At 38.2% G+C, this 20,125-nt stretch overlaps 1 protein-coding gene across 4 annotated transcripts in view; it reads right to left on the reverse strand.

The window, feature by feature from the left end:
* The window catches only part of hspa12a (heat shock protein 12A), a 59,201-nt gene that overhangs the window by 28,794 nt on the left and 10,282 nt on the right, over nt 1–20,125 (reverse strand). The window contains exon 1 of one of the 4 annotated variants that reach the window (XM_055172242.2): nt 19,641–19,787. The exons of 2 other annotated variants lie outside the window; for them this stretch is intronic. Coding sequence is in view for 1 of the 2 variants with exons in the window: in XM_055172241.2 (XP_055028216.1) it covers nt 19,100–19,139 (40 nt within the window). In the remaining variant the exon portion in view is untranslated. Of the gene's footprint in view, nt 1–19,099; nt 19,251–19,640; nt 19,788–20,125 lie in introns of those variants that run through there. One more of the 4 variants, XM_055172241.2, reaches the window with a different exon arrangement.

Consider the following 20,125-nt stretch of genomic DNA (forward strand, 5'->3'; position numbering starts at 1 on the left):
ACTAAACTTTGAAAATACTCTCCGAATCCATTTATATGGCATTTTGAAGCACTCTAATGCTAAATTTCACCATCTCAGGTGGATACCTAGACAAAATGGTACATCAACCATGTAGCTTCAATGAAAATCATATATAGTAGGAACTTAAAAGCCTCTATTAATGTTCGGCGAATTTGTGTGAAAGACCATTCATTCGGTCGCACTTTTTATAACAACGCTTATGCCTCGCATTTTACATAATTTGGTCATAAAATCATCAAATCCTTTAAGAGCTTTAGACCACTACAGCAACAGCTGCTCCCCTCCATATTGACATTTGAATCGAATTAGAGGTTGTATTTGTCCATTCCTGCCGTCCTCATTAGCCGGGCCTAATAGCTTCGCTAAAACACTCGGATGCTGAGCACCCTGAACGCTAAACGAGCGCCCGGGTTCGAAGCTCGGCGGGATGCCGCGTTTTTCTGAGCGTTCATCCTCTTTTCCGTCTTTACCCCATACTGAGCGACAGAATGAACAGAATGAGCGTGAAGCTCTCCAGCGAGTAATTACGGGTTGAGTGACTGGCTACCTGCGGCTCGCACTTCATTTCAACCACTCACCGATACACTCGGTTCCAGCCAACGAGATTGATTTTAAAATGGGACAATGGAACATCAAAATCAATACCGAAGGAGTAAAATGATTGTCTATAATGATAAATGCCTATAAGTGAAGTGTTATTCAAAGAAACACACTTGACCGCCTTTTTTTATCATTTCCGCGGGTTAAAGGAATTTAAGTTTGTTTACATGGCTCACTGTGGCGGGACTTCATTATAACACATTAAAGTTTCGTGAGGGTTATTATTGAACGTCAATGGTGAGCGTTTGCTGATTGTGAGCCACTCGATTAGCCGCTTTTATTGTTCTGTACGTGCGAGTGTATTTTATGTCTTTTCAATGTCAACACAACAGAGAAACCAAATTTGTGAAAACCCGAAAAAGCAGAAAATAGCCATAAACGGTAGAAAATTACCTGCATTATAGCCATAGTGTGAAACAGATTAATTCACATATTAATTTGTCTCCCCCCGCTGCTTTAAAGACTGTATTTACACAACACATAAGTGTTCATGACAACAAATTTATCTGAAAACAGCTCTGACCTGAATTCGTGTACCAAAAATTGTTGTCAACAACAAAGATCGATTCTTTTACTCAGGGCTGACTCTCATTATGGGTTGTTTTAACACAATACACACAGATGATGATTTATTTTTCGAATTACAGTAACTCTTATAAAAAGTTATCACAATGGAAATATGCAATTACCAAAATTTACTTTCTGCATTGTTATTCTTTAGGAAGTGTTTAAATAGTTTAGATTGTTGAAGTGTTTGAATTTTACATTTATTCCAAGCAAACATTCTTATCCATTCTTATTTTAAATGTCTTTCGGTAAGATGATCTACCCAAGCAACAAAAATCAGAAAACATATAGATGATGAAGAGACGTAAAATAAGTAGAGTATACTGCTTTCACCCCCCTCTCATCTGCAGGAGAAAGGGATTGTATGAACAAGTATTAGGAGGACCCTGGAATGTTATACAAAATCCTGGCAGGAAGCAGGAGGAGTCAGAGGTCACACCTCCTCTGTTGAATTACAAAATCGGAGGAATTCCAAACAGCCAAATATACAGAAATATTAAAGAGAGACCCACAAATGAAGGACTTTCAAAGAAAATTGGTCTTGGAATATCTATAAAATATTCAGCATTAAAATCAATTCCAGTGAAAGTTAGTAAGTTCAAATAAAAGTCACTCCACTCACACACAATCCACTCAAAATGTCAGTCATAAATGTCACTTTCCTGTTTTTTTCCTTACTTGTTTTTTTTACCAATTAAATACACGACAAAATAGTTTTAAGCCTTTTCTGCCATGCTCAAAAAGCATTTTATGTGTGAATTTAAGACTGTCAACTATCCCCTTATCCTGCTTTCCTCCCAATGGAGCTTTTACTTCCTGTAATGTCACTTACCTCATTTCCCCAAATCAAAAATGAGAGAAAGGATAAAATAATTGAGTGCTAGGCTGATGCCTATTTGGGTGATTCTCACGAAACCATTGAAACACCACGGCACTAATGATTTTAGCTTTAAAATGTGTAATATAGTAACATTAAAAAGCATCAGAATTAACACAATACTGTGTTCTACCTTGCACAATGTGTGATTTCAACATAAGAATTTATAATTGTAAATTTTATCTCATTTTCTGCTGAAATTCTCATTACCGCAATGTGTCCGGCTGTGTTTGAACATGCGTTATGTTGTAATTTAATCAAATTAACACAAAAATATTAAGAAAAAAAATAAATGGATGTTTTGCTAGACTACTTTAGATGACAGAAAAAATATTTACTGAATATTCATGTATAATAATAATGAAGAAAAATTAGGAAAATGATGTGTCCATGCCTGATGTTCTCATCCTCCGCAACACTTTTTGAGAACAGTTTAAGCACACATACAGAATTTTAATAAAGTTTGATTTTGAGTGACCAAGCACATGGACCAGTTACTTCAAGATGGCTACCAGGTAAGATCATTTTTTTACAGTTAATTTGAAATATTGTCTTGTCAGAATGCTTACACGACATTTTGATTATCATTACCGCAACAGATGCTTATTAAAGGTTAATTTAATTAATAGAAGCATAATTCTTTGATTTTAAATGCATGTGCAGAATCTCCAAATTATGTTCTTTCAGGTTTGTCATGTCATTTTGAAAATATGTCAGTGTTGATGTTTTCTGACTGTTGCGGAAATGAGATTTTTTAGGACTAATTTTTTTAATTATGTTACAAAAAGTGTTAAATGATAAGTAAAAGTTTTTAAATTAATGTTCCCATTTACTCCAGACTTTGTTTTTCAATGTCTGGGAAAAAAAAGTAAATTTTACATTTTCATGCTTGACATTTTTAAAACCAAGTTTTCGTGAGAATCACCCATTTATCAAGCTTTTTTAATAGCATTGTCTGAAAATGAGTACGGTGTGACCAAATATATTAAAGGAACAATATTGTGCCCATTTTTACAAGATGTAATATAAGTCTCAGGTGGGCCTAGAATGGTCTGTGAAGTTTTAGCTCAAAATACCCGACAGATCATTAGTTATAGCATGTCCAAAATGCCCTTGTTGTGTACCTTTAACTGCAAATGAGCTACTACTTTCGGTTAAAAACTTTTGAGTTAAATAAACCAGCCAGTAAGTAGCCGTGGGCAGGGCTTTGTCAGTGTGACATCACATTAACAAGAGACTCAAAACAGCACTAATGAAACTGCTTTGGTTCATGAGGATTAAAACAAGATGTAGGTGGATTATTTTTATTGTAGGGTTGTTGTGTTCACACACTGCCAACACAGATATATTTTCAAAATAAATTTTGCATAATATGTGCCCTTAAAATATTTGAGAGGGGATGGTGCTAAGTGTAGTAGTTTTATAACAGCAGTTTTTTCCCATACATTCATTTATTTGTGGCAGTCACTACTTCTTCACTACAGCCCTCTCACATGACAGGACCTGTACACACACCTGTGGCATCAGTTGCCACGCTCCACTGTAACTCTGATGCCTGGTTTATACTTGACGCCTCTGCCATTGGTGTGCGCAGCGAATGTCATCACTGAGTGTGTGGTCGAGAGTGCAAGAAATAAATTCACATAGTAGTGTGCACAGCATATTTTTTAAGTGGACAGGTCAAGTATAGGCTTTGTGCGCGGCTTCACATCCGAAAATGACTGAAAGTGACAGCATATTTGTTACCAGTTACCCCTGGCGAATGTGCCGGCCCATCACAAATAAACAAATAAAAGTCTGTAGGAAACCCTGAACTGTCCACTGAAATACCTACACTACAGAAGGGCTTTTCACACTGTATACACTCACCTAAAGGATTATTAGGAACACCTGTTCAATTTCTCATTAATGCAACTATCTAATCAACCAATCACATGGCAGTTGCTTCAATGCATTTAGGGGTGTGGTCCTGGTCAAGACAATCTCCTGAACTCCAAACTGAATGTCAGAATAGGAAAGAACGGTGATTTAAGCAATTTTGAGCGTGGCATGGTTGTTTGTGCCAGAGTATTTCACAATCTGCTCAGTTACTGGGATTTTCATGCACAACCATTTCTAGGGTTTACAAAGAATGGTGTGAAAAGAGAAAACATCCAGTATGCGGCAGTCCTGTGGGCAAAAATGCCTTGTTGATGCTAGAGGTCAGAGGAGAATGGGCCAACTGATTCAAGCTGATAGAAGAGCAACTTTGACTGAAATAACCACTCATTACAACAGAGGTATGCAGCAAAGCATTTGTGAAGCCACAACACACACAACTAGTGCTGTGTTCAAAATATCGATACGACGATACATCGTCATGGACGCCTGACGATGCGCGCATCGATACAGCACCTTCCGTATCGATTCAGATGCACCTTTGAAATTAACGTGACGAATCGCTGTTGATCCGTGATCCATATAAAAAATGACGCATGTGTCCCGCGAAGTACGTAACTTAGTTAATGTTAGCGGGGTTTACTTTCACTTTGCGTCTCTGTCTCGCTGGCGCACGTGTCTGCATAACTTGCCAGCCGCGTTCTCTCTCTCTCTCTCTCTCTTTCTCTCTCTCGTATTTAAAATCAATGAGTTCAGTATGAAAGCGCAGATATCTTAGCCTATACTACTGGAAAGGGCTCTCTCATAAAACAGTACTAACGCATTAGAGAAGAAACACGACAAATATTTGCATGTGAAAAGTGTACATCTAGAGAAGAGATACAGAGCTCCTTCAAACTATAGCTGTCACATTGATAATCTGTTTTCTATTAAATAGTATTAAGTCTGACTGCATGTTTATACATAATTCATAGATATAGAATAATTACGTGAGAGACAAATATAATGCCTAGAGTAGGCTAAGACACTATCTTTGTAAAACTGCTTTTAAAAAACATACGTTAAATATTAACTCTGAGATTTTAAGTATTTCTATGAGTTACCCCAAAAGCTAATAAATGAATGGCAAAAACACAATTGTTACAACACTGCTTATTCAATGTACAATAAACAGATAATTATAATAATAATGTTACTAAATTCTGAACATAAATGTAATTCAAAATAGTCTTGTATCGTGATGCGCATCGTATCGGGACCCTTGTATCGGGATACGTATCGTATCGGGAAATTGTTGGCGATACACAGCCCTACACACAACCTTGAGGCGGATGGGCTACAACAGCAGAAGACCCCACCGGGTACCAATCATCTCCACTACAAATAGGAAAGAGGCTACAATTTGAACGAGCTCACCAAAATTGGACAGTTGAAGACTGGAAAAATGTTGCCTGGTCTGATGAGTCTCGATTTCTGTTGAGACATTCAGATGGTAGAGTCAGAATTTGGTGTAAACAGAATGAGAACATGGATTCATCATGCCTTCAACATCATGGTGGTGGTGGTGTAATGGTGTGGGAGATGTTTTCTTGGCACACTTTAGGCCCCTTAGTGCCAATTGGGCATTGTTTAAATGCCACGGCCTACCTGAGCATTGTTTATGACCATGTCCATCCCTTTATGACCACCATGTACCCATCCTCTGATGGCTACTTCGAGCAGAATAATGCACCATGTCACAAAGCTTGAATCTTTTCAAATTGGTTTCTTGAACATGACAATGAGTTCACTGTACTAAAATGGCCCCCACAGTCATCAGATCTCAACCCAATAGAGCATCTTTGGGATGTGATGGAGCGGGAGCTTCGTGCCCTGGATGTGCATCCCACAAATCTCCATCAACTGAAAGATGCTATCCTATCAATATGGGCCAACATTTCTAAAGAATGCTTCAGCACCTTGTTGAATCAATGCCACATAGAATTAAGGCAGTTCTGAAGGCCAAAGGGGGTCAAACACAGTATTAGTATGGTGTTCCTAATAATCCTTTATCATACCTATTAATCATACCTATTTATCTGTCCTGAGTGTATCTTTAAAAACAAAAACTCTATAAAACTATGAAAGCTATAAAACAAGCTAACGCTATACTACTACTAGCAGACACTGCCTGTTATTATTGTTAGTATTAGTAGAAAATTCTGCTACCTAGAGCAGTACATGAGCTGTAGTTTTGAGCTGACTAGTTAAACACTTCAGCAAAATGGAGCCCTCATAGGCCCCAAACAGCTACCGCGACAAGCCCTTTCAAACAGAGGCCACTGACAGGGCAATACTGCTCTAGTTTACCTCTCTAAAGTGCCATTCAGAGATGCAGCACTATAAACGCCAAAAACATAGCCAGACTCACTGTGTCCAGCTGGCTCTGTTCACTCACACACACTCATGCACATGCACACAAATAAACGCTCACATTCATACACAAACACACATCCCACACATAGTGAACAGAACAGCTGTGACTGAAGCAATGTCATTAATCTCTCTTTGTATTACACACACTCTTTCTAACATTTTCCTTCTCTAATGCACATATCCAAGGCTTGTTTGTATATCGGAGTCTGGCTGAATGCGTTTGCACGAGTCCCTCTACTCTTGTAACACTGGAATGTGAAGTTGGAGAAACATAAGAGGGATTGAAGAATGCAGAAAACTCCCTTTGCATTCTCGGGACATATGATAAATATTTCGACATCCGAATCTAACTCACCCCCTAAACCACAAATCATTAATCCCGAGCAGCACCACAAATGCTTTTTGGAAGGTTTTGAGGGGCATATGACATTGTATATGACATCACAACCTAAAGAGATAGACAGGTCCCCTTTTAAAAAAAATCAATATCAGAGCACAACTGCTTCAGAGAAACATAATACATCATACATACGAATGGAGACAATTGATTTTTTTTTAAAATAGAGCTGTAACCAGCAGCCATCTAATTCCCTGTAGTGTTAAATCAACTTAGAGATCAGAGCTACCCATGAACTCAGCAAGATCCAGCATCTCTGTTGATCGAATGGAGATCTGTCTTCAGCTTTGTAGTCTTGACAGTAAGCAGCCATATACTGCATCAACTATACAGTAAACACCCTAGCAACTGCATATAGAGATGATAAACACACTGAACACTTTAGCAACCACATAGCAATGACCTGTAATCTTTCTTAACATCATACTAGCATCACAGCAGCAGGTTTGCATTGACTGTGACTAAGTTTCAGACATTTCATGTAAATGTGGATATTTCTCTTACAAAATCGCATCGATTAACCTCAGAAGGCCTTTATTTATCCCCCTGGAGCCATGTTATTTACTTTTAGGAAGGATGAATGCACATTCTTTGGGCTTGAAGGAAGCAGACCCCGTTTTCAACAGTTATAAAGCTTAAAACAGCTAGAACATTTTCTAAAATAACTGAAAATGTGTTTGCCTGAAAGATTATGGACATATATATCTCAGATGGCTTGAGTGTGAGTAAATCATGAGGTAATTTTCATTTTTGGTGTACTATCGCTTTAAAGGGCACCTATTGTCCGATTCACATTTTTACATTTCCTTTGGTGTGTAGGTGTGTATTAGTACATATTAACGATATGCAAAAAAATACATACCCTAAAGTAAACAATAATGCCTGTAAGTTAACTCCTGTTAACATTGCATTGTGAGTAGGGCTGCAAGATTAATCGAAAAAGAATCACGATCTCGATTCATACATAAATGGGATCTTCATTTTAAATGACGGCGATTCACTTGCATATACAGTATTTCCCCTGTATTCAGATGCTGTGTTCACGTGTTCAGTATTTACATTACAATCCAAGATGCTGTGATATCAGTCAAACTTGCTAACACACACTCATACAGGGTAAAACCAAACCCTATTCATTCACCAATCAGACCTGATCGTTTCTCTCCTCTCTAATCTCATTTGCGGCGTTCCGCTGTCACTCGTGTGACGTAAGGAACAGACCAAAACACAGTTGTCTTCTTGGTGGATTTGGAGCAGCAATTTTCACAAAAAAGAGAGGATAAACGAGCGTCATTGTGGAAAATCCTGGTGGTGACGGAGAAAGTGACAATGCAACAACATTGGTTTCGAAAGAATGGCGGAGGTTGCATCTGCAGGCTGCATACGTCATCAAGCCTGGTTCATTCGCGTTAACGGAGTATTACATTCGCAAGTCATAAACATAGGTCAACAATTTATATTTAACTAAAAATAGAAGTCAACTTTATAACGTTAATATTCTGAAATTATGATGCGCATCTTAGAAATGCGACCTCCAGAGGCTGCAGCCTTCAGATTGAGAAACAGACTCTGTGTCACCGCCACAAGTTCCCCATTAGAAAGGGTTTTTAGCATGAGGGAACATTGTAACATGTCTGCGTTTCTCTCTGATGCCTCAAAATGTTGATTGTTTAGTGTTTTTAAAGTTTTAAGATTGGCCAGATCGATATAGTACAAAAAGCACAGGTGCAATTTAATAGCTAATATATATAAATTACTCTAAATTTAAGGGGTCTAAAATAAGGAAAAGAGACTTTTAAAAGAGACGTTATTATAACTGAAAGTCCTGTAGCACATTTTTTTAAGTTAAGTGCATAATAAATGTTTTTGTGAAAAAAAAGAGAATCGGTGAGAGAATCGGGATCTCAATTTCCATGGAGAAAAATCGTGATTCACATTTTAGCCTGAATCGTGCAGCCCTAATTGTGAGCGAATCTTTCAAACATGGTAAGGAGTGTCACATTTCCAGCTGATGTCAGAAGTATTCAGGCCAATCATACCATACAGATTAGCTGGCCAATCAGGGACACAGCGCCTTCCAATCGTTGAGTTTTGTACAAAATCTGTGCGTTTCAGGAAGAGAGGGAAATCTGGAGCTACAAAAATGTACGATATCTTGAAAATGTGTTTTTTAAACCATAAACCACGCGAACACATTGTATTATACCAAATACAGTTAAATAGATGCACTTTAAGAGGATATATTTGATTATTATTTCGCACAGTGAATGTTCACTTAGGGGTAGGGGTGCACCAAAATTTCGGTCGCCGAAAATTTCGGCCGAAAATGGGATTATCGGTTTCGGGTTGAAATAAAAAATCCAGCCGAAAAAGTAAACCGAAAATGAATGTCAACCGCGCCCCTCCCATCCGTGCGCTAGCGCTTGGGTTTCACTCACGATGATTAGTCGTCTCCCACCCCTCCCCTTCATGCTCAAGCAGGTTTCACGCTGTTTGCACGTGTCTGCAAAGATTAAGCATGTCTTGATGTGTAAACTTTAGAGAGAGTCGCTCTAATGTGTCTCATACTGTAATCCATTAACATACATTTGGCGAATAAAGCAACGAAACACAACGTAACGTTTTTATGTGGAGCGACTGTTGCGCTGTTTGGGATTCACCCTCGGTCTCTGTGTGCGCGCGTTTAAGTGCCCTCAATAGTGCACATACGAGAGAAACGCGTAAAAAAAAAAACAAGCAAACATAAAATCTCTCTGTTATTGACAGGGCACATATAAACAAAATTATCTCCATAGTATTCTTTTTCTAATAAAAACATTTGTATGTCTTAAGTGTATGTATAGATAGATTACAGTCAGATTAACCTACTTAAGTCTGTGTCATTAATGTTAATCAAACAACCAATGACAAAGATACAAATAGCTCTAAAAATAATAATATATTTAATTTATTGTGTTATGATTAATTTAATTTGATTTCTGTACCTAATGCTAATTTCAGATCTTATTAATGTACAACTTTGTTCTTTTTTGTAAATGTTTGCAATTTCTTTATTGTTTATTAGAGCTTTTCTTCCAAAGTTGAACATTTTTCAACTCTCGACGCTCAGCGCTGAGCGTGGAAAAACCGCTGGGCGCCGATCTTCAGCGCGGAAGAAAACCGCTAGCTGCTGGCTTATTTGAAAAACGCAGAGCTTCCATTGGAAACAATTGAAAACATGCGCCGGCCGCGGGCGTTAAAGCTTTGGTGTGTCCAGGCCCTTACTGAACTTCACACTGCAAGATTATAAGCACGAATTTACCCAGATTTACTCCTCCTGAGAGTCATGTTCTGGACCTTGATCGGTTCTCAAGTTCGGCACAGATTATCGTATAATGTGTAACTTTTACAGATCAAACCTTAAACCTCCCAATGTGCTCACAAGCAAATTGAGGCCACCCCAATCATATTAAACATTTTAGATATTTAGGATTTTAAATCAGGATGATTACATCATTACTTTTACAACAGCCAATAAGAGAGGGAGGTGAATGATAGACCTTTTGAAATAGCAACTGTGAAACAAGCTGCTGTAAGGGTCCGGTAGGGTAGACAGCGGAGATGGAGAAACTTCTGCCTGAATGACGCATCCATTAAAACGTATAATGATCGTTCAAAAAACAAGAGCTAAGGAGAAATCGCCTCGGTTTTAAACACACCAGGTTGAATATAGTATACTAGCTAGCAAATGTTAACAAAAATAATAATAAATGTGTCCAAATTCTATTCGCTTACATCTGCTTCCTCGTGAGATGACATTAAACGCTCGCACTTGCCTGATAATCTTAATAATATCCTGTGGTGTGTGACGCACCATGATTTTCAAATCTTGTAGTGCAAGCATGTTTAACATTTAAATCTATCAAGATGATTCTTATGTGTGTGCTGCACCCAGGTTTCATAATTTAAAAATCCTGTGGTGTACGCCCAGCCTTATTGCAATTGCATTTGTGTAATATTGGTCTAATTTTGCCCAATCGGCCAAACTGCTTTCTTAATATCGACATCGGCCATTAAAAACCCCATATTGCTCATGTGAGATAAAAACATTACTGCTTTAATATAAACAGATACATGCTCAGAACAATCCTCAAAACAATAAGGGCAGTCTTTTGAAAGAAGGGAAGACACCCAAGTGTTGCACGTCTATGTTGTATCTTTGTGTCTCCTTAAGGGAATTCTAAAAACGGCTTCTTGGATTAACAATAGTCTTCCTTCCTGAGCGTCTGTTTCAGACACTTTGAATACAGCTGTTGCACACCGCAAATGGAAAAACTACATGCAAGCAAACACAAATGAGACAAAATCTACTAGTCAGCAACTTTCAATAGTCTTGGTTTCACATCACTTTGTTTAATGAATATTCTAGGTTCCATCATCTGTGACATGCTGTTAAAATTTACTGAACATTTTCATTCTTACATGTAATTTTACATACAGTAACATGTTACTGTAGCTTAACTGGTAGAGCATTGTGTTAGCAGTGCAAAAGGTCATGGGTTAACACACATATTGATAAAATGTATCCTTAAATTCACTGTAAGCCGCTTTGGATAAAAGCATACAAGCATAAATGAAAATGTACACAACGGTTATACATTTGCTTCTACAGCATATCAGTTTTTTCAATTGAACATGAAACTCCAGTAAACTATTCCAAAACCAGAAATTGTTCAGAAATTGGCAAGATCTGTAGTCCTATTCAGTGGCGGCTGGTCAATAGGGGAGCTGGGGCGCCGCCCCCCTGAGGTTGGCCAGAGAAAAAAGCTACTTTAACATGTTACAAAAAAAGTTAAATATATAATGCAAATTAATAGAAAATATAATCATTTAGTTGTATTATTTTTCACTGTTAGTCATGTTATCATTTAAAAAAAAAAATTAAAAATCAAAACTGAGTTTGTTGTGTAAGTCATGTTTGTGTGTCTGGGGCGCACCCCAACCTAGTGTCTATGTAGGTCAGTAAAATGGTAAAAACATGTGACCTGTAAACTAGCGTGTATACTGTGTATATCCATGTCCAATGCTCTTTGGAATGAAGGCCAGACACAGCTTGATTGGATTATCTGCATTTCTCTGCACACTACTGGTGGAGTCAGTTTTCTCACATAGTGCAGCCAAGCCAACCGGGAATACTCTACATCAAATCAAGACTTACTGACAGCATCTTTTTCAAAATCAGATCACGCTTTCACACACATGGTGTTAAGGTTTTTGGGGCAACTCTAATATATTAAAGGTGACGCACTTAAATCCTCTTAAATATCGGGGATAACACAAAGACTTATAGTCATAGACAGAAGAGGACACGTGAATTATTAAAACAGATGTGAAATTATTCATGAACTCTCAGAAGCAATGTGAACACCACCACAGTACCTTACAGACAGAGTAACACTGTGAGCAAGATTCGTTTTTTGGGTCAAATTCAAGTTAGGGGATTCAAACCACATATGCTCAAGCACGTCCACATAAGAATGGCTATGGTACTGCAGAACTCCCAAAACTATTCTGAAAAAATACAATCACACTATACTTTTTAAATATCTGGATGTACATAAATACTGTGTTGAGTGTCTCGGATCCACAGAATGACAACATATGTGTTTGGTGGAGTCTTATTTGACACTTTAAACAATCAAATCTTGACAATGTTCATAAAGGGTGCTAAAAAGTGACAGATGTTTTCAGTTGTGGAGATTTAGATGGATAAAGGACACCCACACCCCTTTTATAACAATTTCCTTTCCTTTGGGAACAGTGGTAACCAGTGGAGAAAATGGATGGGGGAGATGGGGGACTGTAGTTGGGGGACATAATTTATATTATTAAACCACAGATGAAGAAAATATCAGTATATTTATGTATGGAATATGCACAGCATTAAAAGACTTTTAGGTGGATAAAAGAAATCCTTTCGGAATTCCATCCCCCCGAGTCCCCCATTTCCAGGCCTGGTGGCAGCCATAGCAAATACCAATAACATGATGCAATGTTGAAATAAATTTTGGGGATTTTGTGTGTGCTGCAGCAGCCTTCCCAAAATCTACATCATTCACAGCATGTTTTTAAATTAAATAGGAAAAAAAAAATTTCCATCTGAAAGTATTCCTGTCCCCAAATTAAACTCTGCAGAAAGACAGTCATTGAAACAAGAGTAACATTTAAAAAATGAAATATTCAGAGCTTAAGAACTGACATGACAGCTTTATATATTCAGACATTAAAGTTAAAAAAATTATGATTTGTTTAAATGAAATACTGCATACATCCTAATGTACATCATTACTGCCTACTTAGCATGTCAAAAAACACACACTATTAAGAGTTACTTGGTGTCATATTATTATGAATGCCATATTCAGAGAGTGGCATCCAGTTATTATCTCTGAAATAAAAGCTGTTATATCACTATTTTACATTTGAAGAGCTCAGATGCAAAACCCTCTAAGTGTGTCTGACATGTTTTCTTGTAAATTAGTATTTTTAACTCTTTCCCTGCCATGCGTTTTTTTTTAAAGTTGATAGCCAGCGCCAGCATTTTTTATGATTTTCACAAGTTTCATGCCTTCCAGAAAATGTTCTTCTTTAAATATATAAACATTCAATAAATTAAATGAAAGAACAGACCCTTTGCTTATAAACAAAAAAAAGTTTAATTCTACCTTTGTTTGTTCTCTTTTGTCACCTCTCAAATATGGGTAGATTTCTTCAAAAATACTAATTTTTGAGCAAAAAGCTGAGATAACTGCATTTTTGAAAGGGATTCTGATAGAGATCAGATTCAGAGCGATGATCAAAATATACACAGAGTTTGAACTGTTTGCCCTAAGGGGATACTTACGGGTTTTATAAGTTGGGTAAGAGCACCACCTTGGGGATAATAGCCACAATACGGATTGATTGAAAAACTCGTCATTGGCAGGGAAGCATTTTCTCTTAATTAACGAGTTAACTCGTCAATGGCGGGGAAAGAGTTAAGCGGATTTGAAGCGAAAGTATTTAAGGAATGTATGAAATGCGGCAAGAGCATTTGATTTGAAGGTGACGTTTGACAGCTTTTGTATTTGAGTTCCTCGTTTGAAAAAATTACTAAATGAACTCATTTAATGCAACAAAGTAATGATTTTTAAATGAAATGTTAAAAGAGCTGCTGGTTTTACTTGTGTTACCTAGGGTTAAGTTAAGCACACTGAATTGTGTTCACAACTGTATACCGCACATTTTGCAAAGAAAAAAACGGTTTGTTCAGGGTAAACACAGAATGTGCAAATTATAAGGGGCAAATTTACTAAACAGGGAAAATTAGCGCGAGAGCGCAATTCCAAAAAGCGCCAAAGGGAGTGGTTATATCTGCGCAAATTAAAAACACAGGCGCAACAGCTGTCAAAAGCAATCTACTAAGTGAGCAGCCCAAATTTATTCAAGGTCGCAAATAAGCAGAGCTGATGCTCCTGGTGATATACTAACGCCTGATGCGCTTGAGTTCAGCACCACAGACATCGCTGCAGAAAATTCGGGTTGAAATCCAGTGGCGGCTCGTGACTCATCATCCGAGGGGCGCAAATTCAAAATAAGTGTTTGGAGTTTCACGTGTGTGGTTCCGTTTTCCAAAATATGTGTTCTGCGTGTGGAGAGATCCTGTGTGCATTACGTGTTTTGTCAAAATAAGTGCCCGCTGCACACGCGTCAAAACCGTTCATGATAAAAGAGTCGCTCACATTCACAACATACACGTAAGACACTCCCTTAATAGTAAACTCTGATTACGCATAGGATTATGCGAGAATCTGGCAAACGCGAAAATCTCTTTTATCATAAACCCTTTAGACGCGTCTGCAGCAGGAACTTATTTTGGCATGACACGTGATGCACATAGGATCTCTCAAAGCGCAGAACACATATTTTGAAAATAGGAACCACACACATGACAGGCTACATACATGTTGTGACTTCGCATCGTGCGCCCTCGAAAAAAAGAAGTCACCGGCCGCCACTGGTGAAATTCCAGCTAACAAAGCCATAGGACACTGAAAAGAACCAGGACAAAAAAAATGAAGGTTTACAAGAAGTTTTAAAAACACCTGCTGACTTCTCCTAGTGACTACTCTTTTATTTACTTCAGCAATAAAAAATAACATGTCTTGGCAAACAATATTTTTTGAATAATATGTTTCTCTGGCATTCCAAATAAACGTATACACGTTAAAAAAATCCTCTGCCTTGTATCACACGTTCTCTGATGTCTCTTATCGGCAACAATTGCAGCCATTTCAAATGCAAAGATTTAAGACATGCTTTTTCTGTGTTAAATAATGGCGCAAATACCAGTAATATCACACGTGCAAATATTAGTAATTCACATTGCGTGAATCATTTAAATAATCTCCTCCCATAAATTTTGCATCTGAAAGGGAAACTCACAGAAATGCATATGCAATAAGGTCAGTCCCAAAAGTAACTAGACCACACCTTTTCAGCAGCGACACTGCGCGTCTTTAGTCAATCCCAACAGTTGTTATTTAAAGCCAAAATGATGCTTTGCGCAAGCTTTTAGTAAATCTGGCCCTAAAGTGTAATTAATATTTGTGCATAGGTTCTATGCTGAACCTCGCCAAAGATTTAACCACGTGTCTCTTCTATATGGTTCGCCAGAACCTCTCCCGTCAGTTAAAAAAACTGCGTTGCTTTTCTTCATTGCCATTTCAACTTGCAATGCTAAGTAGAAAAAGTTGAGGAGTAATTAAACTCAAACTGCAAAAAAAATCACTACATCACTGCTGGTCCTCCCAAATCATAAACAACAAGCTTCTTCTTCTTCTTCGGGTTTACTGGCCAAGCTGCTGCTTCTTTGTCTGTTACACTGCTAATGTGTGTTACACATGGATACTGCCTACTAGCCGACGCAGAACTACGAACGAAAACCTGGTGTCGAGGCTATGCCGTAGGACCTACGCAGAACTATTATGAGCACTTGAGGATAGCTTGCTAGCATGTTATTTCGAACACACCCTAGTTTAAATCGCAATTTTAAACCATGATGGCTAAAGTCTATATGTGTTGAGAGCACCACAAATTTGTTCAGGGTCGCAAATAAGCAGAGCGGATGCTCCTGGTGATATACTAACACCTGATGTGCTTGAGTTCAACACCATGGACATTGCAGCGGAAAATTTGGGATGAAATCCCAGCTAACAAAGCCATAGGACACTGAAAAGAAAAAATTAAAGTTTTAAAAACACTGTTTTAGTATGAATGAAAACCTGGTGTCGAGGCTATGCCGTAGGACCTACGCAGAACTATTATGAGCACTTACAAATAGCATGCTAGCATGTTATTTCGACCACACACCCTAGTTTAAATCGCACTTTTAAACCATGATGTATAAAGTCTATATGTGTTGACTCTATTACAATCTATTTCAGGAGAACTCAGAAAAGGACAAACAGAGAAAAGAGTCTGACCTACACAGATGCTGACCACAGAGAGCACTCATGAAATTAAGTTGTCCTAAGCGTGAAGCTAAAAGGCATGAGCTGACCTCAAACAGAGACACTAATGGCTCAGCTTTAAATTACATCACCCTGTCATTCTACCTCTTCAAACAGGGCCCAGACACCCCCTGCTAGCTTAGCATCTCCTAGACTGCAAAGACAAGCCTTCTGTAAAATCACTTTTGCTGGTAATTATCTTCAGCGGAAAAGAAACTGCAGTATTTCATTAGTCTGCAGTAGACCATCAAAACAAACCCATACATTCACAAATCTTCAATATTGTAAAAATCCCACATTGTGTTCTGCATTATTTGTGCTTTATCGTATGTGTGCAAATGATTTTATTGTGATTTAGTATTTTTTAAATATCTTACTATACTGTGTACCGTCATGTGTCTCGTGCACGTGCAACCACATCACGTCTCATAAACCACACCCTGAGAGTGGACATTATCTTGGCTCTCTTGCTCACGTCATCCTGCTAACCCAGAGTTATAAATTACTTTGTGCACGTGAGGAGGATGTGTGAATGTGTGCGTGCATGCATTTGTTGTGCATCTTTGTCTGGCACATGTTTGTGTATTGTGTGTGTTAGCTGGCCTTGCTGCATGCGAATGCTTTAACTGTTTAAATGCATGAATAGCCCTATCCCTTCCCTGCTGACTAAGCAGTCACGCCGCATGTGCATCAGACAGTTCAACTGCACCAGTCACCCCAACAACAGCACTGCAGCCATACTAATCAACAGTACCTAAAAGAATAATGTCTAAACTGCTGTCCATATTGGACAACACCTCTCACTCTCCACATGATGTGTTTGTTAGCTTGAGAAGTAATTTTAACTGAAGACTGATCCCACCCCGTTGCAACAGTGAGCGCTATAGAAAATCTTTTGTGCCCACTGCAATAAAACTGTACAATGCATCCAATGTGCAACGGCAGCATTGTCTTCTAGTGACCTTTACAACCAAAACCACACCCATACCTCTACCACATGTAAAAAATAATACAAATTTTACAAATGTTACACATACTTGACTTTTTAAGATAAAGCCCACTAGTCACTTTGCGTTATACATATAATGTGTATATTTTGTGTATTGCTGTACATTGTAAATTCTATTTATTGTAAGGCATATCTGTACTTTTTACTCTTTGTATTTTTGTTTTGTTTGTTATGCTTAGCACCTCATGCAAACCAATTTCCCAATTAAAACTAAGGGAATAATAAAGTACTTATCAATCTATCTACCCATCAATTTATTGATCTCTGCATTAGTCTGAGTGTTAGCCTATGTCTCATGGTCACAAACCCTGGTGGATTCCATTATACATGCTTCTACCACAGGGCTGCTAAATGCTTTATTGTGATTGGTCGAAAAATGTTACATGGGTTTGCATTATTTTTCAATAAACACACACCTGACCTGTCAAATGTCTTAAAAGAAGAACCACCAGAGCAGTGCCTGTGGTAACCGTAGTATAAATGGAATAATTGACTCCATAGTATTCTTTTTTTCCTACTATAAAGTGAATGGGGTCCATGAACATTTCTCAAAATATCTTCATTTGTGTTCATCAGAACAAAGAAATGTATGCGGGTTTGTAACAACATGAGAGTGAGTAAATAAGAACAGAATTTTCATTTTTGGGTGAACTATCCCTTTAACAGCGGTACGAAGTAGAATGAAACATGACATTTGTCTGCATACTTCTTAAACATTAAAGCAGTATGTTTAATATAGTATGTAGGTGCAGCATGCATACATTCAGGAAATACTACATCCAACATGTTTTCATTGACATGGGACAACTGTTAAATTAATTTACTTGGGTATTGATAAGCAAGTATAATGTAACCACAAGGAATACATTTTTGGTAGTGTACCTGTACCACTTGCACTTAAAACAGCTGCCTGATTCAGTTGTTCAATAATTTAAAAACTTTATAAATTTGGTGGCTTCTCAGCTAATGTAAATTATGTGATATAAAAGTGTCCCCGCGAAAAATAATGAGAAATTTGGGCAGACGCAGTACGCCATCCGGGTATTTCTCACCTACTGATTTGCATATTCAGGTTTCGAAAATTGTACTCATTTCGCATATTATAAACTATGAAAGTAGACGATTACGTATACAGCTAGTATTAAAGATCTAAGAATTTAAGCAATTAAACAACAACTATCTGTTTGCCACAATCCAAACCAACCTCTCATGGGAATTAAAATGCATGAGGAAATAATCTAACGTTACATTCTGAATATATGAAGTCTCAAAGCCGTATTTGTTTACATACGTCAACACACACGGAGGCCCATCTAAGTTAAATGATTTTTGGGTGTATCCTCCTCCATGCTCGACCTACAGTACGAGGCCTTTACCCCCGTCTCAAACAATGACTTCTTTATACTCGAGGCTCGAGTACCAACACCGTGGGAATACGCTGGGAGTAAAAGGGGGGTACGTGTTTTCATTCTGACCAAAGGTTGGAGACATTTAAGGTTAAAAAACAGCAAAAACGTTCAATGAGGCAGGTCTGACCGAGTTGTTAATTTATTTAAGGAGACTACATGGCTGCCAAGGTGATTCGCACATCGCAATTGCCAAATGGTACACAAACACGCGACGAGTTCGGTGTTCATATGCAAATTTCCCAGCGCGCCCGCAATTAGCACGCGAGTGTCAGATCCGCAATGTCTACACGCAACATCCTGATCTTATTAGCAAGTTCAGAGCAATACACGACATGATGCAGTAAATGAAACATAGAGCAGATTCTCAGAGATCGCATCTCTCCTCAGAGATATCACCTTGATGTTGTCTACTGCACAAACCGGAAAGACATTTCATGTTGAGTCTCGCGCTGTCACCCACGCGGCCTTGCAGAATCACATTACATCACATAAACAGTCAAAACATGTGTTTGACTTCATTAAGCGCTGCGCAGCCCGATATCTTTGTATGGCATCATAAAACCGCAAGAGCGAGTTAAAGCTGCACATCTCGCGGTGCTTGATGTCATAATCAGAACAGTCTGCGCAGCACCGCATGAAATCGTAAACCATTCAGCGTCCTTCCCAAAGGACAGAGACAAGCAACTCACGTGCTCGTTTACCTTCCAATGCGGAGAACTGTCGGAAACACGACAAACCTTAAAACAAGCCTCATATATCACATTTATCCGCAAAACTATAAAAACGTTTTTAATCCCACAGAGTATGCTGAAAACAGTCGCATCGTGTTAAAATAGTCATCCGCAGTGCGAGTATTCCGCGCTATGTGTTTTATTTGCGTTATTAATGTAGCTTTAAGCTCTGTGGTGTGTCCGGTTCGGAGGTTGTGCAGCCCTACCTCGTTCTTGCTTCACCTGGGATGATGGTTGGTGATGATGGAGCTCGCAGACTTTTGCTGCATTGAATCAAAGCTCCCAAGAGCGCGACCACGTGACCTAACTCTGCACCGCTGCTATCCCAGTCAATGCACTGCGCTTTTAAAGTCAGGCGCATTTTTATTTACAGAGCAGGGGATTACTGTACGTTAAAGAGTAATGCGTTAAAAATTAAGCTGAAAATGGTTTAAACTTAAACATTACTGCTTCAAAAATAATATTGATTCCAATTCCCACAAATATAGGTTACCCTGTTTATCATTAAAACTATTAATTCATTTATTAAGTGTCATTTGGTTGTTTATTCAAGTAGGATACCTCCGCCAGACATTCAGTTTCCATTAAAACCAATACAACAATGTTATTGCTTTTTGTGTGTCCTCTAAACTGCGTTAGCCTACAGTTTGCAGTAAACGTGCTTTTCTTGAATATTTATATATGGCATAAA

This window comes from Misgurnus anguillicaudatus, chromosome 7, assembly GCF_027580225.2.
Source record: "Misgurnus anguillicaudatus chromosome 7, ASM2758022v2, whole genome shotgun sequence".
Taxonomy (NCBI): Eukaryota; Metazoa; Chordata; class Actinopteri; order Cypriniformes; family Cobitidae; genus Misgurnus; species Misgurnus anguillicaudatus.